Raw genomic sequence first — 14,677 nt, 5'->3', positions numbered from 1 at the left:
GCTAAAGACAGGGAACACCCTGGACAGGACATCACTGGACAGCACAGAGGCACACAGGACAAACAACTATACACACACGCACACACACAGACACAAATAAGAGCAATTTAGAGACCATTCAGCCTAACATAAATATTTTTGGGCTGTGAGAGGAAGCTGGAGTACCACTGGGAGAATCCTTGCATGCAGAAAGAACCCAGGTTGGGATTCAAAGGCATACAACAAAGCAGTCTGTGTAAGCTTTCTGCATATTGCTAAGTGGGTATAAAGTTTGATATTCTAATGTGGTGCAAAATTAAAGTAATATTTTACATTTTAAGGACTAATCATTTAATCAGGTCTAGTTGAAAATGTAAAATGTTTAAATGGTTAAACATGAACTAGATTTTTTTTACTTTGAGAAAAGATTCTATGAAGAAGTTTGAGATTTATGGTATTTTTTTTATCTGTTTTTTTTTTTTATTACGGATTTTCAAGATGCTTTTTTTTTGTCACAGTGACAAAAACATCTACACCTTCTATTTTAGATGGACACAAGTATTAAAGCCACAATATATAAATTGAGCTAATCTAGACTGACTGGGTGTTTCCAATTTTTTTTTACATTTTTTCAAAAGGAGATTGTAGCTGTGGAAGTTATATGTAGTAAAAATATCTATATATATATATATTTTAAAAAAAGAGTAAGTATAAACAATCTTACATCGGGTTTTATTTAGAGATATAAGAGTAAAGGGGTTTTTGTCAGGATTTTGTGTAAAAAAAAAAAACAACCCTTAAAACCACACATTTATTTTGTGTTTGGCAGCCACAGAAAATGGCAGTTGCTATGTTGAAGTTTGCAGCAAAATGTATTAATTGAAAGTTCCAGAAATATGAATAATTTGGCAAAAGTTTCCATAAGCCAGAAGTCTGCAACTTAAGTCATATGCCACCATCCTGCAACCTTTAGATTCTTGCCTTTTCAAATACACTTGTGCAAAACCTGCTGATATGCTAAGGAGGCAATTTAGCATTTTGATTCGAGTGCGTTGGAACAGTGATGCAAAATAGGTGACAATCAGGAGAAAGGGGAGAAAATAAGTGATGTAAATAACGTAACTGCGAATTTATTAAAACTACAAGTACCGTCAAGCTGGTGGTGTTTACCCGACGTAGCGAAACGTCATCAAATTGCGTCACGCACCGCGTATGTGCACTTGTGTGACTTCCAAGTAAGATTGATTTGTACATAGGTAAACATGCCTATGAAAGGGAGGTATCCGATCAGAAGGACGCTGGAGTATCTCCAGAAGGGCGACATCATTTTTAAGACGAGGGTGAAGATCATGACGGTGAATTACAACACGCATGGAGAGCTGAGCGAAGGAGCAAGGTCAGAGCTAACGGCTTAGCAACACACAAGCACTAGGTTTACAGCCACGTTACACTGCAGTGGTCACGTATAGTTAAATCCATCAAGAGTATTACAGTTTATATCAGTTCCTGCATAGTTTTAAGATGTTTGTTTTTTTAAATTTTATATCTTCCAGGAAGTTTGTGTTCTTCAACATCCCGCAGATTCAGTACAAGAACCCGTGGGTCCAAATAATGATGTTCAAGAATATGACGCCATCTCCCTTCCTGAAGTTTTACCTGGGTGTGTGTGTGATTTCTCACACAATCCTCGGCGAAGGATTGCTTTAGATGCTGTCTTAACTTTGAGGTTGTCTCCGTCTCTGTTTAGATGATGGTGAACAAGTCCTGGTGGACGTGGAGGGAAAGGACTACAAGCTAATTTCACAGCATGTTAAGAAGATTCTGGGTAAATCAGAGTAAGTATGGATGGTGTTTTATGGAACTCAAAGGTGTTCAATGCAATTGCTATGAGTTTGTATTTATTTACAGATGTGGACAAGCGCTGAAGATGAGATGAAAGGCTTCATATAAATGTATATTTTATTACAGTAGCCTAATATTAAAGGGAAGATTTAAGATGGCTCACGTGAGAGCTTTGGAGAAGTGGGTGATAATCTTATGTTTGTCTTTACTTTTTAAGATGGGAAAGACAAGAGCACATGTCACTCAATTTATCAGCCTTGATAAAAGCTAATATTCAGCTGACATGACAAAAAAGCCAACTCATATTGAGGCAGGCTGTTAATGCAGCTGTTCTGCTCTCTTCTCTCTAGTGAAGTGCTGCATGCGGAAGCTCAAGCCAAGATGCAGGCGTCCCACCCTGCCAACTTCGGCCCAAAGAAGTACTGTCTGAGGGAGTGCATATGTGAGGTGGAGGGCCAAGTGCCGTGTCCCAGCACTACTCCGCTGCCAAAGGAGATGACGGGCAAATACAGAGCCAAGATGGCAGAGACACAGGACTGAGAGGCCGAGCAGCTCACTTTTTCATCTCCTCTTGACATTTATCTGGCTGTGATGGCTATATTAAAGGACATATGCTCCAGCCAGAAGCTGCAGGATCGCACTGACACATGATGGTCTGCTCCACCATTTTCACCCAGACTTTCAACATTCATCAATGCAGATGTTAACATCCAACTCTCAATGTCTCGTCTATGTGAAATTCATGTATGCTTGAGTTACAGCTGGGATAAAGTTTTACACTCAAAAATTCTCAGTGTCGTGCATGTAAGTGATGGTGTAAAACATGCATAATCCATATTGACTCATCCTGCCAAAATGATACCATTCCTCGAAACAAAGAAACCCCCATTTGCTATTCTGTTGTACTAATTGATGTCAGTTATTTTTCCACTGCTCTAAGAGAACTCCTTCAATCTAATCTAATCTAGTCATAATGTGGCTGACACAAGTGCATCTTTGTAAATTAGGATAATATAAGATAAATTATTTCGTTAATTCAAATAAGTTCGCTACACGCTGATATAGTTTGTGTCAAATTACAGTATAGGCCTTCAGCTGGTCTGCATTGTTGGTTCTGGTGTTTCTAAACGTTCCTGCAGAGTCTCCATAAAGCTCGTCAGCAGAGGGAAGCACGAAGCTTTGCAATATCTCCTGGTACTTTCTAGTTTTTGGACTAGAAAAAGCACAAAGGACCAACATGATTCTGAAATCATCACCAAGTTTGGAAATTTCACACTGAACCTCAGGCAACTTGATACTCTGTGCCTCTCCATCTGTTCTCTAGACTTTGATTTTTAATTTAAGTTTAAAGAGGAGTTTATACCACTCTCAGTCTCAGTCTTCTCAATTTCTCTGGTACAGATGTGACTTCACAAAGACAGATGTACCTCTGACTCTGACTCCAGCTGAACTTCACACCTTTCCAATCTCCCCAACTCTGGAATTTCCTTTACATCACAATTCTCTCAAGGCTTTAATTATTCCTGTGTAAGTTCTTCTACTACACTTTTACCTTCCACCCAACTTTCCAGCAACGTGGAGGATGTCTATTTACTGAATGGTCATTTCAACTGGAATCCCCATGGTTGGGTTAGCTTTAATATTTCTCGATTTTTATTGCTTGTAAACAATTTATGTTTTAAGAGAATGAATCTTGTGTTATTGCAGGTTTAAAACACACAAGTTGGGTTGTGTATGTGTGTGTGGGTCTATACCAGTTTCATGTTGAAACCTATTTTAAAACTCCTACATATGTAATTCCAATTAATTACATATGTAAATTTTTTATACCTGCCAGGAGATTAGAAACAAAGTTAGGAACAAAAAACATCACAAAATATTGTTACAGATGAATTTATTTGTGTTGAAGAAACTTCCTCTTATTAAAGTGATGGCTGTGAATCATTGTGCAGTTCCTTGTTTTAATGCAGGGATGTTGCAATTACCTCAAAACTAAATCAACTGCTTACATACATGTAAGGAATTCACAATGTCACAAAAAATATCTCTGCCTCAGTTTCCTGACTATCTGCAGATGTTACAGATTAGCAGATAAACTCGAAGAAAATGGAAACAATGACGGAAAGCACAACAACAAATTCAAGTTGGAGCAAACATAGCAGCTCTGGATCATAATACTGCTGGCATTCATGTAGTGTTAGCATACATCTAACAAGTGTCTTTAAGTTTTCTATAATCATCATTTCTAGATGCACAGATTTGAGCATCCTACGCTTCATTAACGGCTGTCTACAGTGTTCCTTGCTAAACAGTGTTGTGTTAAGTTCACACAGGACGAGTGAGCTGTTCAGATAAACTCTGGATTGAAGATTGAAAGCGATAATAACATGCACCAGGAGAACGGGAAGACGAGTCCAGCCACGAGGTCAACATCAAAGAGCCACACGAGGCTCACCGTAAACAAAACAAAACAACACCTCACCCTGTCGGTCACAGTAGCACATGAATTTTTTTTTGTCTGTTGGCTTTTGGTGGAATCACAAATGATTTTTTTTTTCTCAAAGCGAAGTGCATAAAAAACAGTTTATCTAATTCATTTGATCAAAACTTTCAGACAAAGTTGAAGTTTAGATTAACAGAAAAAAATCATTAGTGCATTAATGTCCAAGTATTTCTGTCACTGTTATTGTAGGGAAAAAAAACAGTTCTAAGCTTAAATTTCTTAGCATGTACATGTAAAAATGACTTTATTATGTAATGCACCTTTAACTCTTTATACAAACCTATAGTTTTACATCAACAATTAGTTAATTTGCTGCTATAGAAGTTATTTTAATTTTAAGATGTTTACAGTTGCAGACCTAAAAGTTAACCCTCCACTCCCAGTGTTGTTCTTTGCCCTGATAGAAATGCACAGAGCAGAGTTAAAACTTTTGGACTTTGTTCACACCTTCAACTGAAGAACTAAACCACATCATCCAATTCATTCAAATAACATTCTGCTGTCTTCCTTTGTTCGTTTTTGCAATGTTACAACTTCGTAAGTGTGCCTGTACAAATTAATTTTTACTCTGTGCTTTAAGCTCATGCATGGGTTTGAGCTCAGCCCTATGCAACTTTAAATGATCTAAGAAGATGTTAGAAAATTAAGGACTGTAAATCTAGGTACACATTCAATTAATGTGTGATGGATCAGACTTCATCCAAACTGCAGTAACCTGGGTTGACCATTCCTAAGGTGTGTGAGCCTAGCACAACTTGGTAAATAGCAGGTGATTGGAGCCAGAGTGTGTTAGTGCCTCTTCTTCTTCTGCTCCTGCAGAGTGTGCTGTAGCTCTTTGAGATTCTCCGACAAGAGCTCAACCTCGTCGAGCCGCCCGCTGAGTTTGGCATCGAAGATGTACGCCCTGATGTTGTCAATCTGCTGGAGCAGAAGCTCTTCCTCTATCATGTCCACATCGGGCAGAGCTTCGTTGTCGACGTCCCCGTCAAATGGGTTGGTGGAGACCTCGGGCGAGTTCCCAGCAGCGTCCATAAAGGGGTTACCTGCGCTGTCCCCCTCAAACGGGTTGCTTGATGCAGTTTCAGCCTGTTGGTCCTCTCTGTCTGCATCTTCATCAAAGGGGTTGTATTCCTTCTTCCCGTTGGAAACTTCCTTCTTGATGTCCTCGAAGAAGGGATTGGATGGATCCTCCTCAATGGGAGTGGAGTCCTCCTCTTCGAAAGGGTTAAGGGAGGTGCTGCTCTGTCCTTCACCACTAGGCGGGGTTATGTGCCCCCCTAAACTCCTTAGTCTTGGAGGAGAATCCTCTAGAGGTGTGAGCGAGGAGAGGGCTTTGACGGCTGATGGACTGGCCTCGGCTTTCAGAGTCGGGATCTCTGCCGTAGTTTCCACCCCCGACTCCACCTGGTGATCTCCTGCTGGGTTGATATCCAGAGACGGCTCCCAGGTGATGGACGGCTGCGTAGAGACAAAAGTGGAGCCCCACTGCTCCCTTCCCTCCCTTTCCCGAGCCTCCAGGCGCTGCAGCTCCCCTTGCTGCAAGCTCTCCTCCTGCGCCAATTTTTGGGAGAGAGCGATGGCCATGCTGGTTTGCTGCTGGTCGTATTCATCCTGCAGCTGACGCAGGTTCTCCTCCAACATGGCGACCTCATCTGTCCGTTGAGCTTCACGCGCCTGACGGAGGAATGACTGGATGTTTTCAATCTGCTGCAAGAGGGGATCTTCCAGCTCGCTGTGAGCGAGGGCAGAGTCAGCAGAGGGCAGCCACCCGCCAGCCTTGGTCATGCGAGGGGCTCTGGAGGCCTGTGGCAGCTCTCCATTGGCCGGTGGGCGGTTTTTCTCATACTCCTGCCTCCTTTTCAGACTCTCCTGGGCCGCCTGTTGTCCAGGGAGATATTTAATATTTAGCGACTTGTTATCCCAGAGAAAGAAAATAAAGGTGTGGATGGAGAATCTTACCTGTCTCTCTTGTTGGAGTCGTCTCTCTTGGTCCTGTTTCCTCTTCTCTTTCAGCTCTTCATATTTGTCCTTAGTGGGTAAAGACATCAGCCCCAAAAGCTTCTCCTGGAAAAACAACAACCAAAAGATAAAATGAAAATGAATGAATGTTTTCAATTCATAAAGAGTCTTCACTATGGCGATAGTCTGGTAGACTGTTTAATTAGGGACCAAAACAAACAAACAAACCAAAACCTTTGAAAAATCTGTCCCCCCCCCCTTGCCTTTGGTGGGTCTGCACCAAAAAACACTGAAGGAAACCTCTAAAGAAAGTGAAGCAAGAACTTCCTTCTTCACGAAATGTAAACAAAAATTGAGCTTTTAGGATTTCTCTTTTGTCATCGGTAAAACCACAAGCCAATTCTCCCGCTAAAGCAAGACACGCAAGTTTATTTAGGTTACATTTACCCAGAATGCCCTGTACTGTACTTTGCTTCCTGCTTTTCCATTTGGAAAAGGTTCCATTTGGCATTCGCATATGCATCTGAACCGCACCAGAGTTCACTTCAACCGAAGAGAGACCTATGTTTGTAGGCGCATCAGAGTTCAACTGTGCATTCCCATGTTCTAGGTAAACATGTATGAATGCACATGTTTACTAAACAGCTGGTGTGAATCCACCCTAGATCACCTGGACAAACAGCGTGGCTGTGTAGCGTATCATCTTCTGCAGCTGGAGTGCCTTCGGGTGTGGCTGCGGCTCACTTTTCACCCCCAGTGTTAAAATCTTCTTACTGAGAAGAAAATAATTCCATTTGATCTCTCAGTTCCTTCACCTGTAAAACCTTCTGTCATAAACAGCACGGACCTTAGAGCATCAATGAGTTCGTAGTATTTCTGCACTTCCAGCCTCAGTCCTCCAGCAGTGTCCAGATTGTATGTGGTTTCTCCGGCGCTTTGAAATAAGGAAGTAGATCATCGTCATTTCAGAATGAAATTAAGCCACAAATGTATGGAAGAAAAAGTAAATGGTACAGAATGTTTATCCTGTGCCATAATTTGTGATTTTTTTTTTGTACTTTAAACTTACCAGAAACAATTTAGTTTGCAGATATTCACCATCAAAAACTTGACTTCAAATGCTGTGTTTTTTTAGTGACTCAAGCCAAAACAATCAGTCCAGCTGCTTTTATCCAATTAAATTACCGTATGCTACTTTGATTATGTGACAAACAGGTAGCTGGTTACTGTAGCGATTAAGAGTTGCACCTCTGACTGAGACGAATTTGATAATTAATTTTAACGAATTTCCGCAGGCGACATTTTTGCCGGAAAATTTAAAGTAAAAGAAAAAATACACAAATAATTGCATAGGGTGAGAATTCAGTGAGACTACATTTCTTTCATATACATTTATTTTATTAATGCTTACTTGAGGGATTCAGCCATTCGAATATACTCCGGAGCCTTTTCCTCCACCTTCTCCATGCACATTCTCAGCCTCTGACGGGAAAACAAGGCTTGTGAGCAGGAAGCCTCGAAGGAAAACAATGAATGACAGGAAGGAACTCAAAAGAGAATCAGTCGTTCCACCTACCTCATAAAGTTTCACTATATCTGGAATGTGATCCTTCTCCTCTAACTTCTGCTGCCTCTTCAGCAGAGTGTCCATGCAGTGGTGACAGCAGCGGATCTTCTCATCATCCTTTTCTTCCAAAATGGACGCTACGCTGCTCAAGCTGGTGATGCTGCCCCTCCTGGAGCCCATCCCACTGCCTCCGCCCACTGCTGGTGGAGACTGGGACTGACTGGGGCTTCCAGGCACACACAGAGCTTCTCGAGTGCCATTAATGAGCTTCTCTGTTTAAATGTGTAAAGAAAATTAGCAAAATCAAAGAATCAAGACATGACTTCAGATTTTCAAAGTGTTGCTACGTACGGGCCAAAGGCAGGGGAACGAACTCCATGCACCTCCTGCACATAATGGATCCACAGAGCCGACAATGGTGGCGTCTGTTTCGGATGTTGAACTTGTTTCCACAATCGGGACAGAAGGGGACATCGGAGTCACTCACCCAGGACACCACGGACTTCTCAATGGCTGCAGAAGGGGAGGAAAATCCTTTGTTAGCTATACAAGTTCAGACTGACAGAAAGCCCAAAGCATTTTGGAGGATTAAAGAAACAAACCTCTAATTTTAGCAGCATCTGCGTTGGCTCGGTCAAACGCCGTCAACTGAAACATAATTTTGTATGGTTAATAGTTGCATTATTAAATTGAAAAGAGCAAAAAGAAAAATATGCAATTTGCTATATTAATTGGGCAAACCTTTTCCAGTCTAATGATGAGCTTATTGACTTCAATAACATAATGATCAATGCGCGCTGCCCGGTGTTTCTTAAACAGGTCCAGGTGACTTCTAGTTGCTCCTGTGTGGGAAAATGTAAGCAGGAAAACTTGATAAATATAACAAATTGAAGCAATTGTGTATTGTTCCTTTATTTTTCGCTTTACTTGCACTTTTATATATTAAATATTACAGAAGTAGAGTATTACCCAGTTCCTGAGGTTCCCACATGTATGGGTCGACCCCACCGTAGTAGAAGGACTCATAACTGCCTGTGTCTGGTCGGTCGTCTCCATCCCTCTTCAACAGTTTGTCTTTGGCTTTCTTTGCCTTCTGAACCAGATCTAAATAGATAACAATAAGAAAGGAGAAAAAATCTATCTGAATGGGACAGAAATGATCATATTTCAGCATTTTTACCTCCTCGTCGTATAGAAAACAGCAAAGAAAGAACAAAAATAAAGACAAAACAACTGAAATTATTCTGGACTCAAAAGCATCGCTGTCAGAGAAAAATAGAGCAAGATCAGTATAAATGAAATTCAAACTGACCCGAAACTATAATGAAATGACAGCGCAGGCTGATTATTATAGAAATCTTACTGTGAATAAAAACACGTGAATTGCTCTTTGTTTTCACAGATCTTTCTGTCTAATTTGGATTAGATTAGCATTTCTAAAATACTTAAGCTGTTACAAAAATAAATCTTTTCTACAGGTGTATTCTTCTAATGATATTACGCCAGTCTTTCCAGAGTGATTCCTTTTTCTGAAAAATCATATAGAACCAATAGCTGTGCTTTAATATAACAACTACTTTGCTTCAATAAATTACATTTTCGTTCATATAATCTGTCTGAAGGTAAACTGGTTCTGATAATTCACAATTATGTGGAATCTAAATTGATCCAAATTCAGCTTAAAACAATCCAAATCATTCACTCATACAGTTCCACTCGGAGGATTTTCTGCTATTGTACATACTCTTGAGCTGTCCTCGAACATGCCGATCGTCTCCTGAATGCTCCTCCTCATAGTGGCCCTGGAGTTGGTAGAAAGACTGGAGGTCCTTCAGGCACAGAGGGCAGAGAAAGCCCTCCTTTACTTCACCTGTGCCCTCAAACGGCGGTGCATAGCTGGAGGCCATGACGACAGTAGGAGCTTGTGACGTTTAGGAGGAGGTCCGAGGTGCCATGATCCTGCTTGGGCCAACATGTCACAGGGTGTGTACTCTACCTTCAGTTAGCTCCATAACACCTGAAGCAGGAGAACGACATTAGCGGAGAAAATCCAGAAGCTGCAGAGAAACAAAGCAAACTGAGGCGCCAAACAGAAACACCTACAGGTGAAAAATATTAGGTGTTGACTTCCTGAAAAGTTCAGTCTGAGATTTTGAGAAAATAGGCAGCGCTTTGCGAGGGCAAGTGTTTTTAGGCACCCCAAATGAGATTCAGGGATTCCTCAAACATGCATGAAAGAATCAAAGCAACACTCCAGGAATGTTTTTGATGAAGGAATAATATCATAGCATGTAAAAAGTCAATTTTACATAATATCCCCCCCTTTAAAAGACCAGAATTTTATAATTCTTGTCTGTCTGATGACATAATGTTTAAATATGAAATCAGATGTTCTGATCAGATACTCAGTACTTACGTAACCTTTTTACAGAACACTTTTTTTACTCTTACTTGAGTAATTTCTTGAATAACTTTTTACTTTTACTTGAGTAAAAATATGATGAAGTAGTGCTATTCTTACATTTCTGTAAGTATTGGTACTCTGTTCTTCTCTTCTGTTTATGTTTGCTTGAGCTCCGCAGATATAAAAAATATACAGTATGTACTTTTGTATCTTATTGAACGTGTCAAGTTACAATTAAACTTCTTTTTCCAAAAGGTTTATCAAGTAAACGTAGCTAATTACCCACCTCTGCTAAATAAAAGTACAATAAAATGTCCAGATTTAAAACTGTCTCAAATGTAACATAATTAAAGTCTCCTGATAAGTATAACCGTAAAATCATGTAGTAGCAGCTTCATGAATGAGGTTTAAGAGTTTAAATGAACTTCTATTCAAAATGACACCAATTTAAAAAGGCATACATGTATTTAAGACAGAAGTTTTTATTGTATTTTCACCTATCAGCTAGCTAAATGTAGCTCTATCTCCCCATCACTATTCATCCCTCGCGATAACAGTATCTTTTAGCGTGTACTAATGCAACATAATACCTGGGTATCTCAGTCACTTTTAAAACAACCCATTTGTCCCTTTTCAATCTGGCGTTGCGTCTAACTTTAATGTTCATCATCATATAAAGACAGCAGTAAAATGTTAGCATAATAGGGCTAATATTCCTTTGCTTTGCTTTTGTTTCTTCCACAGCGCAGCTGGAGGCACGAAAGCGAACAACTTCAACTCGCACATAAACACGTACTAACCCGTTAGTCACCGGGGGAGATCATTTATGATCACAAATGTGTCCGAGAATGAACGTGTTGTTGACAGGTTGAATTTTTCTTCACAGCTCGACTCCAACAGCCTCGGCAGCCCCACCTGATCATGTGATTAGCCTTCCGTTGCTAAGGGAAGAGAAGAAGGACAAACGATCCGGAACGCGAAAATCGATTTCAGTAGTTGAGCTTAATCTAGACTAAAAGAAACGCAAAAGAAAAAAAAAAAGAGAAAAGTGTGTTTTAGTACTACTTTCGGATGGGGGCAACAAAGTGGGATTCATTTGAATAAACTGATATCATACTTCAACTTGTAGAAGAATCAGAATCAGCTTTATCAGCAGGAATTTGACTTGGCTCTGAATTAGGATAGTTAAAATATAAACACACACACATATATATTAAATCTCCTTTTGCTTAAATTTGTTTTGTGTATTTATTGTTTTGTTTGTTGAAGCATTTGTGATTTTTATTTTGAGAGGTGCTAAAGTTTTAGTAACTTACTGAAAAGTCTATAAATGCATTATGTTCAGGATGAGTGGAGTCTGCAGAAATTTAAGACCCAGAGGACGCTTTCAAGGGAAGTCCATTTTGGAGGGAATGCTTCTGATCTGCTTTAACCCTCTCATGCATGAATTATGACCCTTTGTGTCAGAATTTTTTTTTCCATTTTTTAAAATTCTTTTCTTAAGGCATAAAAAAGGTAGGAATTTTTTTTTGTAAAAATAATTTTTTATTTTTTATTTTTTTTTTTATGTGATCAATTGTAATTTTGTCCAAATACAAAGTTGTTATTTGAAAAATACATCAGTAGTATTTTTCCTTAGGGGTTATCTGATGTCACAATATTTTTTTTACTTGCAAGAGTCGTCTACAGTAGAAGGAGGGACCGGGTCGGTTCTCATGCTTTTTTGTCTGTCGGCCATATTGTATTTAACAAAAATAATTCCTTGCATTTGCAGCTGATGGCCAGTAGTTGATGGTATATTTTATGATGCATTAGTGTCCACTTCATTGGTCTGTGTGCATTTATAACATAAAAATCCACAGGAAGCACAAGAAAATGGCTTTTAGATAGCTGTCCACTGTAGTGACCACTATGCATGAAAGGGTTAATTCTATGCAGAATTTGTAGTGTTGATTTGGTGAGTTGATGTATTTCATTGGGGCCTGCCATGCAAAGCAATGGCAGGAACCTATTGCTATTCTCCCAAGAAAAGTTTCTTTATTATTATTATTCTTTATTTTTCATCCGTAACCGTTAATGCGGCTCATACCGCTGCGTGCACACCTACAAAAGAGGTATCAAAACGTGCAGAAAATTCACGCCATTCCAGCTATTACTTTTGGTGGGATTCGGGATTAACATGGCGACATAATTCGCAAAAAACTACGAAAAAAACCCCATTATAACTCAATGGGAAAAATCCTAGAAATACCCTATTTTTGAGGATTTGCTGTGTCGTCACAAATTCACCTAGAAATGCCATTCAAATTTCATTTTGTAGATACGTCTGTGATCTCTTCGAAAGTGAAGACGGCTCGTCGATACCAGTTATGGTTTGTCCACAATTTGCCTCTAAGCGACCCAAAGTTTCTCATTTTTGCTCATATTAGAGTGACAGCCGACCTCGGTTCATATCTGGGCACAACATTTCTTTCTCTCATCACTGTAAATGCTCTGAGTGAGGTACAGATATGAATCTCGGGACTATCGCAGAAGACACATTGAACTGTCATACGCTTAAAACGCTTTTCGAATATGTATTACGGTTCCCGAACAAGAAGGATTTGTTTCCAATGCTTTTTTTCAGTAAAGTGTGTTTGCTCAAACACACTTGTGTGTTTGAGAGCTCACAGCTCAGAGCTCACACCTGCTGAGACCATTATTTGCCATAGCAACGGAACTCAAGAGGCTATTGGCTGCTGGTTAGGACTACGAATACGCATCGTTGTAGTTCTATCTATCCTCAGTTGAAACAGATCAGGACTGAGAACTGGCCTTTACAACTACTTGCTGCTTTGGGCTGTATATAACTGATTTAACTCAGTAACTGTTACACATGGGATTAGTTTTACACTTTAAAATTAAGCATATTGAAAATTTCACAATAAAAGCCCTGAATATTTTTACATGACGTAATTGCTCTTTTTTGGCTTTATTTGACTTTTTCATCCAAAGCACTGTTACACATGGTATTAGTTTGGCCCTTTAAAATGAAGCTTAACAAAAATTTCAAAATAAAAGCCTTGAATATTTTTACATCAGCTACTTGTGTTTTGAGCATTATATAACTATTTTAACCGAAGGACTATTACGCATGGGATTAGTTTGGCCCTTTGAAATGAAGCATCCTGCAAATTTCAAAATAAAAGCCTTGAATATTTTTACATGACGTAATTGCTCTTTTTGGCTTTATTTGACTTTTTCATCCAAAGCACTGTTACACATGGTATTAGTTTGGCCCTTTGAAATGAATATTAACAAAAATTTCAAAATTAAAGCCTTGAATATTTTTACATCATGTAATTGCTCTTTTTGGCTTTATTTGACTTTTTCATCCAAAGCACTGTTACACGTGGTATTAGTTTGGCCCTTTGAAATGAAGCTTAACAAAAGTTTCAAAATAAAAGCCTTGAATATTTTTACATGACGTAATTGCTCTTTTTGGCTTTATTTGACTTTTTCATCCAAAGCACTCTTACACGTGGTATTAGTTCAGAACTTTCAAATGAAGCATACTGAAAATTTCAAAATAAAAGCCTTGAATATTTTACATGAAGTAATTGCTCTTTTTGGCCGTATATGACTTTTTCATCCAAAGCAATGTTACACATGGGATTAGTTCGGAACTTTAAAATGGAGCATAATCATAATTTCAAAATAAAAGCCTTGAATATTTTTACATCAGGTAATTGCTGTTTTTGGCTTTATTTGACGTTTTCATCCAAAGCACTGTTACACATGGGATTACTTTGGAACTTTGAAATGAAGCATACTGAAAATTTCAAAATAAAAGCCTTGAATATTTTTACATCAGGTAATTGCTGTTTTTGGCTTTATATGACTTTTTCATCCAAAGCACTGTTACACATGGGATTAGTTTGGAACTTTAAAATGGAGCATAATAATAATTTCAAAATAAAAGCCTTGAATATTTTTACATCAGGTAATTGCTCTTTTTGGCTTTATTTGACTTTTTCATCCAAAGCACTGTTACACGTGGTATTAGTTTGGCCCTTTGAAATGAAGCATTCTGAAAATTTCAAAATAAAAGCCTTGAATAATTTTACATGACGTAATTGCTCTTTTTGGCTTTATTTGACTTTTTCATCCAAAGCACTGTTACACGTGGTATTAGTTTGGCCCTTTGAAATGAAGCATACTGAAAATTTCAAAATAAAAGCCTTGAATATTTTTACATCAGCTACTTGTGTTTTGAGCATTATATAACTATTTTAACCCAAGGACTATTACGCATGGGATTAGTTTGGCCCTTTGAAATGAAGGTTAACAAAACTTCCAAAATAAAAGCCTTGACAACATTTTAAATCGTACCGAACGGTGCACGTCCGCCTCGCTTAACGTTCTTGCGGTTCTCCGCGTGCCA

General features: G+C 39.0%; 2 protein-coding genes across 2 annotated transcripts; one reads left to right on the top strand and one right to left on the bottom strand.

The window, feature by feature from the left end:
- Positions 1 to 1,147: 1,147 nt before the first annotated feature.
- On the top strand, positions 1,148 to 3,762 carry mrps25 (mitochondrial ribosomal protein S25). Its single transcript, XM_005801682.3, has 4 exons — positions 1,148 to 1,375; positions 1,533 to 1,639; positions 1,727 to 1,814; positions 2,172 to 3,762. Exons 1-4 carry the CDS (start codon positions 1,242 to 1,244, stop codon positions 2,359 to 2,361), a joined length of 519 nt encoding a protein of 172 aa, XP_005801739.1. The 5' UTR covers positions 1,148 to 1,241; the 3' UTR covers positions 2,362 to 3,762.
- Positions 3,699 to 11,175, bottom strand: rbsn (rabenosyn, RAB effector). The gene is made up of 12 exons (XM_005801681.2): positions 11,055 to 11,175; positions 9,595 to 9,867; positions 8,820 to 8,954; positions 8,592 to 8,692; positions 8,453 to 8,498; positions 8,202 to 8,363; positions 7,860 to 8,122; positions 7,695 to 7,765; positions 7,131 to 7,217; positions 6,954 to 7,056; positions 6,284 to 6,388; positions 3,699 to 6,202 (listed from the first exon to the last, which is right to left on the bottom strand). The coding sequence occupies exons 2-12, from the start codon at positions 9,755 to 9,757 to the stop codon at positions 5,114 to 5,116; spliced, it is 2,325 nt and encodes a 774-aa protein (XP_005801738.1). The 5' UTR covers positions 9,758 to 9,867; positions 11,055 to 11,175; the 3' UTR covers positions 3,699 to 5,113.
- Between the last annotated feature and the right edge of the window lie 3,502 nt (positions 11,176 to 14,677).

This window comes from Xiphophorus maculatus, chromosome 1, assembly GCF_002775205.1.
Source record: "Xiphophorus maculatus strain JP 163 A chromosome 1, X_maculatus-5.0-male, whole genome shotgun sequence".
NCBI classification, from domain to species: Eukaryota; Metazoa; Chordata; class Actinopteri; order Cyprinodontiformes; family Poeciliidae; genus Xiphophorus; species Xiphophorus maculatus.
The sequence above is the reverse complement of the archived record's forward strand: the minus strand, read 5'-3'. Positions and strand labels throughout refer to the sequence as shown.